This window comes from Pyxicephalus adspersus, chromosome 7 (genome assembly GCF_032062135.1).
Source record: "Pyxicephalus adspersus chromosome 7, UCB_Pads_2.0, whole genome shotgun sequence".
Taxonomy (NCBI): domain Eukaryota; kingdom Metazoa; phylum Chordata; class Amphibia; order Anura; family Pyxicephalidae; genus Pyxicephalus; species Pyxicephalus adspersus.
In genome coordinates, this window is record NC_092864.1 from 67,886,574 (window position 1) to 67,908,121 (window position 21,548).

At 36.8% G+C, this 21,548-nt stretch overlaps 1 protein-coding gene across 1 annotated transcript in view; it reads right to left on the bottom strand.

The window, feature by feature from the left end:
- MYO1B (myosin IB) overlaps window positions 1-21,548 on the bottom strand; it is a 117,341-nt gene that overhangs the window by 46,366 nt on the left and 49,427 nt on the right. The window contains exon 4 of the mRNA XM_072419158.1: window positions 17,247-17,341. Coding sequence (XP_072275259.1) covers window positions 17,247-17,341 — 95 coding nt within the window. The remainder of the gene's footprint in view (window positions 1-17,246; window positions 17,342-21,548) is intronic.

The window sequence follows — 21,548 nt, forward strand, 5'->3', positions numbered from 1 at the left end:
ATTTAAGTAAAACAATTACCTGGTGCATCTAATGGGAGGAAAAGGCCAAACCATAGGAGACAAATACATGGGGAGGGAAGGGGTGACCTACTTTTGTTAGCAGACATTTATAATGATCAGCTAAATATTTTTAGATATTTTGTACATGTTTACCAGGGTAGCAATTTTTTTTGGCATGGAAAGAGGCTCTAAGTGCAGCCAATGACATAAAAGGCTCCATATTGGCACTTGGAGTAAACACAGGCACCAAACACTTAAAACACTTTTTAAGCCACATTAGTTTTCTTACCATGGATTTTCAAAAAGCAATTCCCTTTGTACCTTGGTATTAAAATCCCTCACAATCTGTCACACACACTGGAAAAAAATATTTGACCTATTTTTTTAACCAAACCTTTGAGTTTGTAATCGTGTGGAAGTGTTTGAAGTACTGTATGTTTTCATTTGTTTGTGTCCCAACTGTGCAGATTTACCCCACTTGTCTTGTCTTGGTGACTACTGTCATTGGGCCATAAAAATCCAACATTTGTCACACTGAAGTTAGTCCAAAACAAAAAAAATGGCTAGATATACACATAGAGAAAGGAGCATTTGATGCATGAGTATAGTATAGTCTCGTTAAGTCTGGTTGTACACTATGGGCACAGTGAGTCTTAAATTTACCACAGGTTGGGTTTCCTCTTAATTCTATGGGCTTAATTTATTAAAACTCTTCAAGACTGGAGAAGATACACACTTTCATCAGTGAATCTGGGTGATCCAGCAAACCTGGATTGGATCTGGTCCAGGATTGAAAACATTTGCTAGCAAATAGAAAATGACGTTTAGTAAATCCATTCCAGGTTTGCTGGATCACCTAGGTTCACTATTGAAAGTGCATCCTCTCCAGAGCTTTAATAGATCAGGCCCAATGTGTGCAATGAGCAACAAAAAGTCTAAAACCACCCTTTAGCATGATCTGATACTGTATGCTTCTTTTCCGGCCACCAATAGATAGACATACTGAGCTTGGTACAATCTATCTTAATACAAAAAAACAGACAGCAAATGATAAATGTGCAAAAGTTATGCATGTGAATAAAAAATTATGCAAGCAAAACAAAGTTAATATTCACCCATGAATTATTTGCACAATGTTTTCATATAATTTAGTAGAGATCAATGATCAACAAAATACACAAAGAAAAAAGAGGAAGCAAATGATTATATACAAAGGTGGTATATCTTATCATACACCATTTTACTGCTACAATGAAACAATACAGGTAAAGTTTCCAAGGGTACACCAGGTTTCACAGACACTATACTGAGAAGAATTCACTGGTCATACAGCTGTAGTCCAAGAAAAGAAATATTAAAAACTTTAAGATTTTAAATAAAGATCTAAAGGCTATTTCAAATACAATTAATAATAAACCTCACATCTACTTCTATATGGGGCGTTAGTGGTGGAGGAATACATTTTCTTCTCTACGCAGCCAATTCTTCAACAGAGACTGAAGCTAGTAAAAGGTAGAAAACAACTCAAAAATTGATGTCTGTACTACATTACATTTTTGTTTTTTTTATGTAGTAACCTGGTAGAAGTTATAGACAGTACTGTGGCCTTCTTTCAATACAAAATTATACAGAATTTTTAAAATCTCAGAAAGAGATTAACATGAGGATCTTCACGAACTGTTACAGTAGATTATTTAAATGGTCAGTTACAGCTTGTAAGGCTGTGAACCTACGCTGTGCCAAATTAATCAACTTCTATGCAGGAAACGGGGGAAAAATCTGGAGTAGTGCCTAGGAATAAATCTTAGCAGTAAACTAAGTAGTATCACTCAATTTCAAATGGCAGCTGCAAAAGCAAATAAAATCTTGGAATGTATAAAAAGGAAATAAAAACATATGATGTAAGTATAGAATTTCCCTTGTATAATTCCTTTGTATAAACCCATGTAAGGCTACATCATGAATATGGATTACCGTTTTGGGCACATACAAGAGGGAGAATCTCTGGAAAGTTGTAGAGGAGGGTTTTAGGGAAGGGAAGTCTACAGAGAGTCTTTTTGAAAAAAACTTGGAACTTGAAGATGATTATATTATTAAGTTTATGTAAGCCCCAGATTTGTAAAATTAAAGCCGAACAGATACAAAAATAACGCAGCACTGCAACCATAAGTAGATTCTAAAATTTACTTTTTATAATTGCAACTTCTTAGCATTTTAAACATGATATATTGTCAACATCCTCTAGTAAACAAGTGTACAGCACAACTCAAAAATGAAAAAAAACAGCACAAGGAGCCAAGCTTTTAGAAGAGACTAGAAAAATAGAAATCTGAGCTCATCAACCTGCTGTATCCTAAAAAGGTGTGGTATGAAAGGTCACTAGCTCCTGTTCACGTGAGGTTAAGTAGTCGATATTGCCATAGAGTAACTATTGATTTTTCCAGACTACTATATGAAAAGGTTGTAGTTGTGCAATAAATGAAGTGGTCCAGCGTTGGAATAAGTAGATGGTGGAAAAATTCTAATAGGGTGCTTCAAGTTGAAACTTTTCAAAAAAAAAGTGGGATGAGTGGGAATAAGTGTAAATTATTGCGATGGGTAGGAGGATGGAAGGTGAGGTGAGATGAGACTGCAGCAGTATTTGTCAAATACCAGTTTTAGATTATATTGCATTAGGAAACTCAAGCTGGGAGGGGGTAGAAATTGAAAACTTGTCAAAAGAAAGTGGTAATGCATAGAAGGTCACATTGTAGGATTTTTAGTAGACCTACAAAGGACTAAACTATATGGAGTTCAGTGGCAACTAGAGTACCTGAGCTTCAGTCATGCAGCATTTATTATTTAAGGTACTTCCAAGTTGCCCTTAAATTTTTGGGTATGTTAGGTGATCTTAGAAATTATCGATTTCTTATATGGAAGCTGATTTCAGTTAGAGGGGCAAAAGGAAAATGAAAGGCCTGATGCTACATACTTAAATTACTAGTCAGATTGAAAAAAGACATAAATCCATCAAGTTATATCCCAGACATAAAACCCTATGGACATAGTCGATCCAGAGGAAGGCAAAAAAAACCTTGGTACAATTTGCTCCAACAGGGTAAAATATTCCTTCCTGATTCCATGAGGCAATCGGATGTCCCCTGAAACATTAGTCTCTGTTATCTTTTCTATAAAGCTTTAATCCCCAGTTATATTCTGTGCTTCCAGAAATCATCCAGCTTTTTCATAAAGCAATCTATAGTAGTTGCTGAAACTACTTCCTGAGGGAGCCGATTCCACATTTTCACAGACCTTACAGTGAAGAATCCCTTCCTTATCCTGAGCTTAAACTTCTTTTCCTCCAGACGCAAAGAGTGCCCTCTTGTTCTGTGTAATGATCTCAAAGTGAATAATGGGGAAGAGAGTTCTCTATATGGACCGTTTATATTTATACAGGGTGATCATATCCCCCCCTTATACGTCTCTTCTCAAGGGAGAATAGATTCAGTTCAGCTAATCTCTCCTCATAGCTGAGCTCCTCCATTCCTTTTATTAGTTTAGTTGTCTTTCTCTGCACTCTTCGCAGTTCCTTTTTGTGAACTGGTGCCCAAAACTGGGACTGCTGGCAAAGTTTTCCCAAAAGACAGCATGCTAGAGTGGCTTATAATACGGCAGGACATTTTGCTTGTCTTTACCTTATCTGTGCTCTGAGTATGGAACCAAGTATATGGTATGAAGCTTCTTATGTTACAGAACTAATATTTCATGCACAGGTACTGAACTAGGCAAGGATAAAGTGCTATTTTTTGCAGATGCTGTCTGTCTAAAGGGTATTTTGGCAGACTATCAAATCTGTACCATGTATAAAATCATGGTTTCTGATATGGTTACTGCCTATGAATGCCATAAGTATTCAGTATTTTTCTCTTATGGTAGCCAGCTAGAAACCATAAACCCAGTTATTTCTAATGGCAAAAGTTGTCTGTTGAGCGTTACAATTCAGGATTGCATTGTATTTGCAATTATCTTTGCAGGACTCAAACAACTAAGCAAAGTGACAAAGTAAGTTTCATAAAAGATATTAAGATGTTTTAAATTGCTGTAGCCAAAAAGACGTTTTTCTTCTTTCCTTCTCCACTCCCTTGGTGATTAACAATTGGCTTGGCAACCACTTAAGTGGTAGTTCCTAAAAAATATCACTGTGGGATCAGTCTTTCTTTGTTATATTTAGGCAAAGTGACAACAATACTGATGTGGACTGATGAAGGCCATTGCATTTAGATAACCTTTGGTAAACCAAACCAGTCTTATTAACTGAAATTTGAATGGGTTAATTGCAACAGAACTCTGCAGTGAAAAGCAGAAAAAATTACTTGTGTAGCAGGGAAATGTTTCAAACACTAAAATAATTGACTCCAATTATACCTACATTTATCATTGTCATAAAATTGGAGTTTCTTTTTCCATCAACAACTTCATTTTAAATCATGCAGTGAAACACTGTTTTTCATATCGAGTTTTTTAGACCAGATTATAGATCAAATCAAATTCAAGAGCAATATTCAATTGTGCTGATATCCTCTTCCGTGGATAAAAAAGTCCTCTCCATGCCACTGTCCTTTAGAGTCATCTGATATTAACTTTGGCTATCTAATACATGTCAGATGATTCTGGTCTGATCACTTCAGGACTAGTATCGGACGAGAATCTGACATGTGAACCGCACTTCGTTCATGGATCCATCCTGGCAGATAGTCTACTAACGATCATAATACAAGTGACGGGAAGAGAACGCAGTGGGATGCACTCGCTCGTTCTCCCCCTCCCCAAAGAGCAGAACAGCCCTGTATGTACAGCACTCTTTCAGTCTTTTGTCTTTGAAAAGGATCGTGAGACATCCCTTCCAATGACAAATACTGAACGTGTGTACGTAGCCATAGTCTAAAGCCATGTTGGGGATAAAACAACTAACCTATCATCACGTTTTTTAGGATGTAGAAAGAAATGCACACAAATGCAGATAAAATACAATTCCCATGCGATACCTGCTGAAATTCATACCTGAACTCTATAGTTGCGATGCCAGGGTCAGGGTGATAGCCACTGAGCCATTTTGCGGTCAAATTTATAAAGAAATTAAGAAAATGTACACAGCTTTTTAAATACCTGTATATTTTAACGTCAGAGTGGTGGTTTATATACAAGTTAAAATCCACAAACAAATGTGCTATACACATAGACATTTAGGTTTCTGAATTAGTGTTTTTTTTTACTTCTATGTTCCTAAAATACGGACAAAGCCCCAATAAGTATGGTGTTCACTATAGGGCACCTATAAGATGGATACCACAATATGTATGAAGAGGCTGCTAAATGCATAAAAAACATGCTTTTAAAGGTTTCAGAGAGTTTACAGACAGGATACAAGGTAAAAATCCAGCAGTCTTTTGAAAACAAGTCAGTAAATGACAGCTTTCAACAATCTGTCCGTATTTCAAACATAACAGGTTCCCTTTATGTATATAAATATGCCTAAAGCTGCGTACACACGTCCAATTTTTATTGTTGGAAATGAACGACGAACGACCGATTGGCCAAAAATCGTTTGTAAAAAAAGTAACCAACAACGCCGACGAACGAGAATAGTGGTTGGAAATGAACGACCGGACCAGCGGATCGGATTGGACGACGATCGTTGACCATCTATCGTGTGTACGGTCGTTCAGTGATCGTGCATGTTCTGAGCATGCGCGATGAACGAACATTTGATCAATACAGGCTGTATTGTGTATGTGAGTGTGTGTGTATATATATATATATATATTCATATATACGGTGTGTATATATACGTGTGTACAATATCTTTGAACGATCGTGTCGTTATCTGTATGTACAGGATCGGTGCTATACGATCGTTCGCAGATATCGTGCAGGATCGTTTGTCGTTCATTTACAAACGATAATTGGAAGTTTGTACGTAGCTTAACACGGATGTTGCTGTTTAATTGTTTTAACTGCTGGACTGTTTTGAAAAGCCACTTATCCTCCACAGGACTCAGTTTACAATCATTTTAAGAAATATTTAAACTACTTTTTTATTCCGGATCCCACAAGTGTACAAGAAACAAGTGTTTCCAGCTTTGATGGTGCCAGTCCAAACTTAATAACAAAATGATCAGAATTGAGAAAAAAAAAGACTAAAGGTGTAAATGAAATACTTCACTCAAACATATCCAAAAAGTCACCAAAAATGTAATTGCACACGGAGGGGGTCTTTACGCTGGATCTATCATTACATTCAATGTCAACTGCCAATCTGACTCTGCAGTAAAAGAACTGCATTGCTCTAGCAGTTAGACATTGCATGCATTTGTTGCAATGTATGTAGTCTGACTATTCTGCTACGGGGTAAATGTCAATATTTTGTTAGGAGTCTGTTGTAGACTAAATAAAACCTTGACCTTGAAATGTATCTTGAATACATATTTTTCCGTGCTGGTAATGCTCCCATGGCTATAAAAGAAAACTATTTTCTACTAGTTTATGAGTGGGCAGTATGATAATGCTGCTTTGTTGTTAAACAGGAACATAAGTCAAATGAGAGACTATTGAATACAAATTTCTGAACTTTAGGATTTTTTTTTTAGTAAATAAACCAATTGTGCACAAATGTGCTTGAACCATGAATCACCAACTGAAGATGATTGGCTTCTGGGGCGTTCAATCACTTTTCCAATGCAATGCATACATATTAGAAGAGACAGGATACCATGCACTAGCTGTGACTGAACATACGTTTTAGTAAATGCATAGCTACGGTCATCAACAGAAAAAAAAATTAGTAATCACATGTCCAAATCTATATTTGAGGTCAGGGCCAACAAATAAAACCTAGTGTTAAGAAACTGGCCAATGGTTAATTTTAGAAGGTATAAATAATAGAATCAGAGAACATACAATCATGTTGAACGGGTGTAAGCCTACAGGTTGCAAGATTTGTAGGTTTTAAAAAAGGATTTTCCCATATCACACTTAGAACCAGCATAGCAAAAGGATAACTTATAAACCTGAGCACAAGATCTCCTTAGTAAGAAACCAATGAGTATAAATTGAGCACTGGTATACACATTGGGGTAAAAGAATAGGGTCCAGAATACAGAAAAACAAAAAGGCTGGAATAAAAGCAACAACTGGAATGCAGGAGAATGTAGTAGAAGCTGCAGGAAGCTTAGAAGTAGCTAGAAAGTAACCACGCAGAAAATGAAGGACCAATTACTGATTGACAGAGGATCACTTAGCAAGCATATCGAATGAAAAATAGCCAACTTCACTGCTGGCAAACAACTAGAAAGACAAACTGATGATGCAAGATTGGGTGACGTAGCAAGAAGACGGAAGAGAAGATAAAAGATTGCGGCGCCTGGCACTTCCTTCATGCTGGGATGAGGAATTCTAAGATGATGCGGGACCGGATCAAAAGAAGGTCCAGCACCATTGAGGGACCTGCAGGATTAAAATGTAATTTTTTTAATTTCAGTTTTGTTCTGCTCTAAGGCAATCTATCTTTGGTGTTGTTAGTAACTCTTAGGCAGTAAAACTTTTACACAATTCAAAACAACTGTAAAGCATTTTTTAAAGGGGATTACAAGAGAGTAAAAGCCCCAGCTTTACAACTAATGATTTCTTCATATTTGAAAAAATATGAATATGATTAGCAAAATCAATATGTACAAAGGCCTTTGTGTCATAGCATATCTTTAGTATACACAAAAACATAGAATGTGACACATTTGTTATTACTGTTTCAGGTTGAAACAACTTAACATTCTTTTCATTTTTCATGGGTGCGGTAAAACTGGAACACTGCTGGTGTAGCCTGACATCTCCGCTATGTTTTATCATCATCAAGTACGAAGGGGTGCTAGGAAGTTCCTGGCTTTGCCCAGAAAGAAGAAAGCCAGAGTTATAAAATAACACATTTATTCAACATATTCCCCCCTGAGACTGATGCACTTGGTACAGCGTAGTTGCAGCTTTTCTTGACCGCTTAAATAAAAGTCCTCTGGCTGGGCGTCAAACCAGCTCCCAGCAGCATCTTTTACATCAGAAATGTCCTCAAAACGTTGCCCCTTCAGGTGTTTCTTCAAATTCAGGAACAGATAATAGTCCGAAGGGGCCAGGTCAGGTGAGTAGGGGGGTGGTGGACCAATTGGAAACCCAGGGTGTTCAATTTGGCAGCCACAACGTTGGACATTTTCCTCCCAAAAATAGGTGCATTTTCCTCCCAAAAATAATTCCTTTGGTTAAAACCTCCTTTAGCTGGTCCAGAAGGTTAGCAAAATACTGTCCAGTGATAGTAGAACCCTGAGGTAGGTAGTCCACCAACAGAATACTGTCTTTGTCCCAGAAAACGCCATGACTTTTTTCAAAATGGGCGAAAACGGCTTTGGATGCTTCAACTCGTTCCTTCTTATGATCACTGTTCAAACATTTCGTCACCCACTTCGCTGAAAGCTTGCGCATGTCTAGGAAAGTGGTGATAAACCTAACGCGCTCCTGTGAGATGTCAAGTATCTTTTTTGCGGATATTCGCCGGTCCTCAATATCAGCTCAATATCAGCAACAGCATCGCAGGTTGCTGGGTAGGTTGAGGTCGGGGGGCGCCCACTGCGGGGCTCATCTTCAACAGTGAAATGCCCGGTCTTGAAACGAGATATCCAGGTTTTGACAGTGCTGTAGAGGAAGGACACTTTTGCCCCAGTGTTTGTGACATCTCAGTGTGAATGTCCTTTGCTGACTTTCCCTGGAGAAACAAAAACATCATGACGGCCCGTAACTCCAACGACGTGAAACTTGCTTGTGCCTCTGCCATCACAGCTTCTCAAGAAAAAACAAACAGTTTTAAGAATCACAAAGACCTGATATTTGCGCAGTTACATACTAAGATATTAGGCTGTCATATGCCCCCACACTCATTTTTCTATTTTATCTGGAAGGGGGCAAAGCCAGAATCTTCTCAGCCCCCCCTCGTATCATCAAGAGCCAAGCAAGTCTATCACAACACCCCTAAATCTGAAATCTCAATGAACAATAGAAATATGTTCTGTAACAACAAATATAAGTAAAGGTCAGCAATTTTTCTTTTTTTAAATTTAGATAAAAGAATCATGGTAAAGCCAAATTCACATTCCTGATCATCAATTGTCACAATTGCCAGCTGCTTAAAAAGTACGAAAAATATGCTAAGATGATAATATGAAAAATGCCCACTTGCTTGCCCTGCTCCAATGATGACAACTTGCAAAGTCTTTTACAATAAAGCAATTTAACCTGCTAGCATTTATTTATTTTTTCTGTTCATATCAACTAACCTCAAACAGAATTACTTGTTCTAGGATTCAATTTCTGAATTACTATGGCAGTCAGACAACTAGCATTTTAATGCTGTAATCCCTGCCCCCACATACTCTAGCTATAGAAAGACTAAGGGCTTTGCCAAATACAATTTTCCTTACTTATTTGTAACTTGTTTAAGGCTTGACAAGTTGATAGTGTAATTAGGAGTACCCCATTGAATCATGTGTAAAAGTCCACCTGAAGAACGTAGCCATATTACAGCCATAAGTACTACAGAAGCATAATATACTTATGCCGGAAATATCATGATCCATTCTCAGAATCTAAAAGTGGAAAAAGTGATTCAGCTATTTTGTACTTGATTATTCTAGCTATGGTAAATCATAGAATATAACAGGACTGTGGTGTTCCCAGAAATGATTAGTGAAGCCTTGTAATAAACTATATAACTTTATATAAATATATAACTAGGTTGTAGAAGGCTGTAACAAATGTATTCAGAAAGGAGAGCGAAGTTTATTTCACTTGTTAATTTTATATACTATAATTGTAATATGAACCTATGACGCTTTACCAGTCTTTCAAAATTACACTTTACATTTACCTTTGACTCATATGATGAAAGGCAAACACTGATGAACAGGCTGGTTCATTACCCAAATCCATATTCTACATCATTTAGCAAATTTATATTTGAGATGGGTTGGGTAGATGTGTGGAGAATTGAATAACTCCAAGGGCAGGCCTTCATCTGCTCTACATCTTATACTATATAAACCATGACATCTTGTCAAAAATCTAAATTTCAAGTTTTTAAAACCTGTTTTCCCAGATAAATAATGTATATTAATCAAGGTGTGGTACAGAACTCTCCCCTGTGATTCACATTATAAGATTAACCTTTAGTAGGTCTTGCACCGGAGGAAGACTTCACTAATTTTGGGTTGAAGCATACTATTGTTTATTAGAGTTTAAAATGCTTACTAAAATACTTGCCCATCCTCAATTTTTTCAACTATTTAGCTAGCAAACAGGTTTCATACTGCAAAAGGTCAACATTTATACATTCAATCTGTATCAAACATCAACAGAAAAAAATATATAGCAGGAATTCAGCCCTTAGGTGTGGTGGTTGCATTTTTTTCTTGTTTTTAGCTTCATGTCTCTGACTGTTTACTCCAGCAAACATTTAGTCTTCTGTAGCATGAATGTGGCACCGCAAAGAACTCGCATCCAGCCTTCTACCCTCACCCCCTAATTAACCCCTTACAATTAACACACAACACAAATAGGCTACGTACACATGTGCAATAGCTTTCATCCAATATTCTGCTTAGGGCATGTGCACCATGCTCATTGTCCATCATCCGAACGACCGTCTTGGCGGATCCACAGACGATGAATGATCGTAATACATTAAGTGAAGGGGAGAGAGCACAGTGGGGGGCCTCTCCGTCGTTCCCTCCCCTCTCCATACAGCATAAACGGTACTGTATGCACAGCGCTCGTTCATGTATTGTGCAGTTGTTAGAAAAGATCCTTTCCAACGACAATTAATGCATGTGTGTACTTAGCCTTAGTGATTAAGGGGGCGAAGGCCTTTTTTTTACAAATGAAATAAATATTATATATAAAAATAACAATAAAAATAAATAACCACATTAACAACATAGCATACATTAAAATAATAAACCTATAAGTGTTATGTTATATGTTATATATCAATCCAACTCTAACTATATCCTGAAAACTCTTCCTTCTTTAGTTTACTGGTCCTCGACAGCCTCCTTCAACTACCCACCAAGCATCTGCGCCACCATGTTGTTTATGCTCCCAGCTGCATGCAAACCCCAGCTCGGGAACAAAATTACAAATTATTTGCAGTCCCCACCCCTTTTAACCTTCCAACCATGGCTTTTACCACTACATTCAGGAGAATCCGGACCAACGATGGATCTCCCGCCACTGACACTATCACCAAAAACCACCTTCCCTAGAGGACCTCATTGCCCTTTCAAACACAGTACCCTCTCTCCATCCCTCCTAAAAAGTGAATACCACACCCCTTGTTAAACCCAGGCTTTACTCTCTTTAACCTCTCCTATTCTTACATCAGCCCTGCTCATCACTTCCAATACCATTAACCCTTTTGCTGTCTTGCTCCTTCTGCCCCCAATCATGTAGGCCTTCCCTTATCGCTCCCTGGGTCCCTTCAATTCAGGCCTGTCTCCATGTAAAACAGATCTTCTATAAAGGCCTGTTGGCAATGTTAGGAGCCTGCATTTGAAGCTCATACATTTTTGTGCTCTTCATATCATAGTATGAAAAAAAACAAAAAACACAGTACTCAATCCTTAAAGGATGGCGCCAATGAACAATAATTCCCAATATTGGTGCCATAAAAAAAACCTGCACCAATTTACCTAAACCAAAATAAAATAAAAATGTTATGCAAATATTTGCTTACAGTTTATTAAACAATTTTGCCTAATAGCCTATTCTTTCATTTATATATTTAACTCCTTTTTCCCTCACAATGCAAATTGTTTTTGCAGTTATTGCCTCACAATGCACCCAATTAAAAAAAATCCTGAATGACTTGAATATAAAAAAAATCAAATACCATCTTCTGCAATTGTAGAAAGCCCTTTCCCACAGCCACAGGAAATGACTGTCTCCTACTCACAGTATGGTTTCATTTTTTTCTAATGAAATGAAGATGTACTGTTAATACAATTGCTAGGACACTTTAGGTGGGGAATGACTGATCATTAAATCATGGCAATTAATACTCCTTCCCTGCATAACTAACTGGTTATTCTGTTTCATTAAGGTCAGTTTATGTTTTGGCTTTCATAATAGATCTCTCATTATTGTCTGATTTTAACTTTAATGCTCGAATGTCAGCCATGAGCAAGCATCTAATAAGGTGTTCTGTACATATACTAGGGTTCATTTACAAAGAAAGGTGGAACAAAGCACAGGCAGTTACACCTACTAGTTCACTTACCTTATTTTAATTATTAAAGAAAAAAAAAGCAGCATGCATGGATTATACAACTGCATTCAGACTTGGTATATTTTACAGATGACGGGTGGCAGATGGTAACTGCTCCACTTAAAAGCATATCTAAATGTATTATTCTTTAGGCAGCATAGGGAATACTACAACACCTGTCAGTTTATATTTTACACTCTATTTACACAGAATTTTTCCTGAGGCTGGGTTCATTCTGAACAGAACCTCAACGAACCTTTGTGGCAGATCTTAGTTTTAATGCAAAGCAACTACTATAAATTGTGGCAAAAATGCTGCATGGATGTCTCTTGCTGCACTGCCATGGGCTACACATACCAGCATAAGTATCAGGTCTGTGGTTGCATTGAGGTGCACCTAAACAAAGCGATTTTTCTTATAGGCACAACAAAAATTGAGATGGGATCTCTCCAAAAGAAAAGAAATCCTGTATTAGGCTGCTGTCATGTTGGAAGATTTTTTTCTTTGTTCCTGTATAGGTAACAATTCTTGGATTTTCTCATTCATTTTACTTTTATATAAACATGACAGTGGTCAATAGAACAAATGGAGAAATGGAGAGGACACAGACAGCAATAGAATTCTATCCTATCACCACTCTAAAATATTATTGGCTTTAGAATACTTTGCTAAGCTGGGAAACATGATGGCTCAGTGGCCTTTGCAGTGCCAGGTCCCAGGATCGAATCTTGGCCAGGACACTATCTGCGTGGAGTTTGCAGGTTCTCCCCGTGTTTGCGTGGGTTTCCTCCGCGTACTCTGGTTTCCTCCCACATTACAAAAACATGCAGTTAGGTTATAGGCTTCCCCAAAAAAATTGGCCTTAGACACCATTAAGACTTATGGCTGAGGTAGGGAAATTAGATTGTGAGCCCTTTTGAGGGACAGCTAGTGACATAACTATGGACTTCAGTGCTCAACCCAGGCATTTTATTAAGGCAAAAACAGCTGGGTGGATGCTGAAAAGTGCTGGGAGGTGCACCTGGCTAAAGGGGGCTGAGGAGAACACTGGACTTTGTAAAGTGCTGCGCAATATGTTGGCACTATATCAATGCTAGGTAATAATAATAATATTTTACCTTTTTAATTATGGTATAGCAAAGATTGTTGAAAGCTGCACCAGGTATTTGTAGTAACCCTGTACTTCATACTTGCTAACAACTCCCAGTATTTCTAAAGTTAAATAGTCTTTTAAAGCATTTTAAGGTATGCAGGGTCGTAAAGTGGGTTCCTTTCCTAAAGTAAAAATCATGACAGTAAATAGATCTGATTCAATATACTTTGCTTACCAGCGAGCCATGCTTTTAAATCCCACTGCTTTGCTGCTCCCCTGCCAACATTCCATTCCCTCTGGGGGGTTTTTACCCACTGGCTCATGCCATGGTATGTGACAGAAAATGAGGAACCCCGGAGCACAATACAGAAAGCGGATTTACAAACCCCGAAGTGTGGAATATCTGCAGCAGGCAGAAAGCAGCAAAATGGTGGAGTTCAACAACCACCAAGGTAAGTAAATGTGTTAATCTTTTAAGTGTGGGCTTTCTTTACATGAGCTCCTGTGGTGGGAAGGATACTAAAAATAAGTTACCTTTGGACCATTTCTAATATTCTATGGGATTGTATTGTTTCTAAAGAAAAGCATGCAAATAGAAGGGGTATTTTGGCTATTTAGTGTTAGGCTTAGATAATTTTTACAAATAAGTGTAACAAAAGTTATGGCGCATTTACAATAGAAGGTGTAAAATATAATATAAAGGTGATTACAACCTCATTAAGGACAAGTGAAAAACTTACACTATTTATATTTGTGTGATTTGAACGATTAGTTTATCCGTCTCAAGTTCCCCTGAGGAAGCCAATAAGGTGAAACACGTTGGGGATAAAGGGACAAAGATCGTATTTGTGTTGTTTCAAGTAACGTTTTTTTCTATGGACTCAATGAGATAATATCGCTTTAAAAATAGGAGTGGTATGAATAGTATATGATTGCACAAACCTCACTTGTACATGATGATGTTGAAATCACCGTTAAATTTATGTTTTACACCTTCTATTGTAACTATTTGCACCATAACTTTGGTTACACTTTTTTGTAAATATCATCTAACACTAAATAGCCAAAAAAATAAACTTTTGTTGGTGTGCTTTTCTTTATATTCTTGAATTTCTAAGGGTTGGCTGTTATCCTTTGACCTAAGTATAGCGACTATACCATAACCTTCTCCCTTCCCCATTGTATAGTTTCCAATTATTTGTGTATAATAAATATTCTGCAAAACATATGTTAAATGCGTATGTGTCATTTTCTGTACTGAAGAAAAGCAGATAGCACCATTGTGTGACCAGGCCACAAAGCCTACAAAGGAACATTCATGCACGTTCTAATGCTAAATGGGTGTTGGGCTACATCACTTCCATCAAGATGTACCTTCCATGGGTACAACTTGTAATGCATGAAATCTGAATGTAAATTCCAATTCCAAATGTCCTATATTTTAGGGGTGTCCCATCTCTACTACCCATCTCTACTATATTTACAGCTTGCATTAGTACAAATTGTGACATTCCTAGCACATATAACAAGTGTATCATTTTTTACATTGAACATATGGATTTTGTATTTTGTATTCAGTATTGAATACTAATTTCCTCCACCTCTTAGGTTGTAAGCTGTCTTGGGCAAGGTCCTCTCCTTCTCCTGTGTCATTGCTTGTATCTGTCCCTCATTTGCAACCCCTAATTATTGTACATAGCTGAATAATATTTTGGCAATTTATAAATATATTATAATATTATAAATAATAATAAATAAAACCAGCTTTATATTTGTTTGTATTTGTTTTATACAGAAGATTTATATCTTTTTCTTAGCTTGATGTTAGCAAACAATATACCAATGGCAACACACATTTACAACAATGACATTAGGTTTTACAGACTCCACCAGTTTCTTCTACAATCCTAAATACATTTTTACAGGTCTAAGCAAACCTATGTTTATTGAAAGTGTTGCAAAACTTTTCCAGTTAAACATTGCAAGAGATATATACACACACAAAAAATAAATACCCTACCTGGCTATGCAAATGTTTTTTATTCCCCAATTTTTATCATGCACTCTACACTTGCTTTTGTTGAGGTGTTTCCACATGTACCAATGGACAATTATTGCGGGAGCCAATTAGCTTAGGTTCATGTTTTTGGTGATGTGGGGGACAGTGGAGTGCCTAGAGAAAAGCCCTAGTGTATATAGGATAACATGCATATAGTGTCCATGACAGGGATTGAAACCTAGATTTAGCGCTGTAGTGGCAAGTACTACCGAGCCATCTTTGCCGCTGTGACAATGCAAATTTTAATATCAGACTTTTACAATCAACCCATTGTTTCAGTATATAAGTAAAAGTCAGAAGTTGTGAATCTAAAATTTGCAGTCAGCTTTTTTAACAAATTTATTGGTTTTATCCTGTAACCGTTTGACTCCGATTTTTAAAAAAGCTTTTGTATATCGTGTCCTTTATGGCTCCCAGACCACTTTTATTATTAAAGTATGCTCAGAGAAAATCTTCCTATGTAACTGTATCCTGCATCCTGAGTATTTATTGTACATCAAGACTCAGGACTGGTTCCTCAGATTATAACAATATGGAGACTGATCACTATTTCAGGATACAATCTTTAATTGTAGGGCACTGCTTGTGCAGGAGATCAATATCAATAAATCAAGTAAGACTTAGTGATAAAAGTGTGGTGTTTTATGGAAGAGGATCTACAAAGTTTTTAGGTCCCAAAGGGCATAATTAAAAATTAATTAAAAGGAAGAACCAATAGGGATTGTAACTGGCGTGTTTAACCTTTTTAGGAGAAATTGTCTCATCAGGCAACAATATCAGGACTGAGAACAGTAAAACAATGAACATGTTTGATAGGAGGAAATTGTGAAGGTTTAAACTGGACAATGTGCTTAAAAATGTATATTTTAAGCCAACTAGGCTGTTTTTTGTGTTTACTCCATCTAATTCCTTCCCTTTAAGGGCCAACTGCAGCATCCGAGCTGTTCATTTCCAATAATGTGTAGAATTCATGTACAGGCAAAATTATTAAAATTTGTATATTTACCCAAAATACTAGAGTTGCGGAAAACTTTACTATCTATCTTCCTTCCTATTGTGTGTTACTTCCCCCACCTTCTAGATTGTAAGCTTTTCTCCTCCTGTGTCACTTTTTTGTTAATAATAATAGTAATAATATCATAGCATTAGTGGCCCAAAAGTAGATTTTACATAAATGGGTGGCCCAGTCCATTTTGTAAATTTCTTCCCTCTAAATGTGAAATGGATGCTTACTGTATGGATGTTTCATGTCTTAATGTATCTGATGGTTCCTCACTAAAATAAATAAATAAACTTCATAAGTGAGGCTACATATGTCAAATGATTCTCGACTCAGGGCTGGTTATGGATGAGAATCTGACGTGTGTACAGCGGCTGTACAATGGCGTTCATGGACCGTCCTGGCAGATCCACAAAAGATGAACAACCGCAATGCAAGTGGAGGAGAGAGTGCATCGGGGTGCCGCTCCGACGTTCTTCCCCTTCCCTCTTCATAGAGCAGAAAAGTGATGTATGTACAGCACTCGTTCATGCATCATGCAGTTATTTTTTGTTGGAATGGATCGTGAAAGATCCTTTCCAATGACAAAAATCTAATTTTGTGATTGTATAAAAAAATATCGATTTACCAAAAAAAATTGCTGCAAATAAAGAGGCCATCTGTCATGACCCTTACAGTGCACCAATGCTTTTTAGGGTCACAATTAATGTACCCCATATACTACTGTGATGGTATTGGTTGTTAAAACGTGTCATTGTACCTGTTTTTCCTGCTCCACTTTCACCAGTTATCAATATGCATTGGTCTTTATCCTGGTCCCTCAGAGAACGGTAGGCTTCATCAGAAAGGGCATAGCTGTAAAAGAAAAAGGTCTTAATATTTATTTTTTAGAGGAATATAAAAACAAAACATTTATACTTTTCCAAACCCTGGAAGAAAAATATAATCATTAGTGGCCTGTTGGTGCTTAGATGTGGTGGCTTCACTTGTTTTCTTTATTTTTCCCTGGGGATTCAGCCAGGAACATGCTTCCTGTCCTAGGAGGAGAACCTCCCCAAGATGATGTCCAGAATAAAGGATACCTCCGCCGTGCCTTATGTTCATAACACAGGGTGGGGTGAAGTTTAATTCACAGAGCTGAACTAAGCATATAATACTGATTTAATTTCAGTGCAACACAAGAAGTTACAATCTCATGGGATTTTTACAATCATTGGATACAACAAAATTATTCCAATATGATAGCTAACAAAACCAAAAAGGAGCATATAAAAGGGACCAAAACAAAAAAAAAGTTATTGTTAAGAGTTTACATAAACTATATTGAAAATGTCAGCAATTCTTTTACAGAAATTCTGATTTCATATATAGCATTATTGAAATTTGCATTTTAATATAGTAATAAATATATGTGATCACACTGGTCTACCATTATTGGCGATATGCACACACATCTGCCAGACAGAACAATCAAATCTTGTTCACATTATTGTGATTTATGCATGCTAAAATGCAGGATCACTGTGCACTGTAGTACTCCGGCCTTTGCAGCGCTGGGTCCGAGGTCCGAATCTCAGCCAGGACACTATCTGCATGGAGTTTGCAGGTTCTCCCTCTGTTTGTGTTAGTTTTTCTCTGGGCACTCCTGTTTCCTCCCACATTCCAAAAACATGCAGTTAGGTTAACTGGCTTCCCCTCTAAATTGACGTTAGACTGTAATAAATACATATGACTTAGGTAGGGACATTAGATTGTGAGCTCCTTTGAGGGATAGTTAGTGTCCTGACTAGTGACTTTGTACAGCGCTGCATAATATGTTGGCACTATATAAATACTGTATAATAAATAATAATTGTAGTGATGGTTTTTCAAGTATTGGCCATTATTTTTTAAGAAAATCCTGGCAATCCATGGAAAACACACTAAACACAATATGGGTTTTAATAAGTGCATACTTAAAATCCAATGTGCTAACAAACACAACCAACTCTGGACTATGCTTTACAAAGGATGAAGCGAAAGCCACACTTCCTATACTTCCATCAGGTATATTAAAATATAAATGTAAACCTATAACTTGATTTTATTTCAGCTACATCGTATCTAAAGCATGCTATAAAATTACATTTAATATTTGCTAGATGAGTCATAGCTACTGTTTGCACAAATTTTGAAATCATGCAGGAGAACAAAAAAAACCTGAAGAGCAGCAGACTGTTGGACATTCTTCAGTGCCGATAAGATTTATGTTCTTGCATAAGGAAGTTTGTGAACAGATACAGAGTGTACAGATCTGCAAAGCAACAGGCACTACATTGGGTGTGTGGTATATGTTGAGGGTAAATAACACAAGAGATGTTACCATAATAGAAGATCATGAAACACAATCTGGCAAACCTGATTCAATCAGGCCAATCTGAAATTCCATTTGTTTTGTTTTTACTATTGAAACACCTGTGAAAATAAATTTTATAGTTTAATTCATCCCCACAATGTGTCTGTTGAACTAGGCATATCCAACGACCACAGATAACCCATTTAGCACGCTTCTCTTATGCGGGAATATATGTAATGTCTGTTTGGGATTACCACTAATTGAGAAAACAAGTTCAAGCTTGTAAGTAATGACGCCATAAGTTTTATCTGATATTTTACATAAGTTTGTCATGATTAGAAGCCAATAGCATGATATCCACATCTAGCTTACATCACAGTAGGTTTGATACATTATGAGCCCGATTTATTAAACCTTTCCCAGGCTGGAGAGGTTACTCTTTCACACAAACCTGGAATGGATTTCTTAAAATTAATTTTGTATTTCTTTGCAAATGGTATCAATCCTGAACCAGATCCATTCCTGGTTTGCTGGATCACCCAGCTTCACTGATGAAAGTGTATCCTCTCCAGCCTTAGAGCTGTAGGTCATTCTGTATTGAGACACAAAATACTTTATCAAGCCATTTGGTTTCTTAAGCATTCCAAGGATTTTACACTTTTTGGGATTTATCATTCTCTCCATTGATTTTCAAGGCAATGTACACAGTCCATTTTTTTCTAAAACTGCATTTACATTCCGGTTTATTTCACAGACCCTCGACCATTGGGTTTTACCTAAATAATTTATAGTGAAATACATTGCATAGATTTATAAATGTCCTTACAGAATCTATTTACTGAGCTGTAGGGTGGTTATTTATGAGTACAATGTTATCGCTAAGCATGATATCCATGCTCCCTTATAACCCAACTTTCATTTTCAATAGGTGTACCTGACCCTCTAGGTATACACTCAGCACTCCTCTGTTACACACAGATCTGTTGGTTATTGTTTGCAGATTTAACAATAATGTGTTATTACAATTTGTTGTAGCCCCTCATTAAAGACATGTCTGGAGGTATTGGAATGCTATTATTATTATCATACCGGATTTATATAGCTCCAACATATTAAGCAGGGCTGTACATTAAATAGGGGTTGCAAATGACAGACTAATACAGACAGTGATACAGGAGGAGAGGACCCTGCCCCGAAGAGCTTACAATCTAGTAGAATTCTAGCAACTGGCCAAATAATTTTTGGTCATTGCAGTTTTTGGTAAGAAACCAAATGAGAACATTTATTTAGCCAATATCTTTACATGCTCAGTTGAGGCCATACAAAGTTTGTAAAATTGGCAACTGAACCCAGTTCATGGACTAAAGAATGAGTTCCCTTTGAACTCCTTGATTAGCACCATGGAACAGGCTATGCAATATATTGGACTCAAATTATCTCCTCTTCATAGATAGGGAAATAACTAAAAACTTCTCTATTAACAAAATAAAAGCGTGCCATTTGCTGCCTTCCCAAGATTTAATTGACGTTGCATTAAAAGTTATTAACCAACAGAAGCAATGTAGGTTTTCTAACATTTACAAATACTTTTCTTTTGTCATTGGTGCTAGTAAATCTTGGCAAAAAGAGAAACAAGACTAATATGACAGAAAATTCACCGGTGGCAATCAACATATTCAACCGTTGGATGCTACACCAGCCCCACATTCAGCTGTGTTACAAGCACAAACTGCAATATGAGGTCTCCAATGGCATCCAATTTCAAGTTTGTCATGGGAATTACCAACAATCCCAATTGGTGTTCTGTCCTTGCTCCCTCTATTCTTTCTTTTACCAATATTCTAAATGTTGAATATCTTCATATTACATACTGACTTTAAACTCCTATTTCGTTTCATTCCAAAAATGTATCAATTTAGCAGAAGAGAGAAATATTATGAATTACGAGAACATGTATTTACTGAGCAAAATTCTGGCTATAAAACCACAATCATTATTCCTGCTGGAGCTGTGAAGACAAATAATCCTTCCAGTGATATTTTGCCTCCACTATGGAATTATCACCACCATTGTGATCCTAATGTGCTTACTTATGCTGGCATCACACTCTCCTTTACAGTTTCCATTTACAAATTGAAACACAATGTTCCAAGGCTTAGACTAGCACATAGGAAAATACAATTAATACATGGGTTTCATTTAATGCCGTATTGTCTCATAGCTTACACATTTAGGATTACCTTGAAAAATATTTTTCCTCTGTAGTAAGATATTTTCTTAATTTCCATTAGTGTTCTGCCATTATCACCTACAGTATAAAATAGCTTCACATCTTAACAGCTCCAGCTTTAAGAAAACATTTCCTGAACTGAAAGTAAAATCTACTTTCTGAAATTTCTATTCCTTTGCATTGTATGAATTTCACATTTTTTAATTTTACCTGGATAGATTTAAATATGTAAAGTATTTTATTGGACATATATTTTTCTCCAAACTAAAAAAAAAATCACAATTATTCTAGTCTTTCACTGTAAGTGATAAATACATTTAATGTCCTGGTATTATCTTAAAGCTGACCTAAACCCAATATTTTTACTTCACATAGAAGGGTAGCGACCCCTCTAAATAAAGTAAAAATGTTGTTTTTCGTTAAGTGCAACACTAATTAGGTGCAAAAAAAAAAGGGTGCAGCACCGCCGCAGCGATTAAGACTAAATGGGAGAGCAG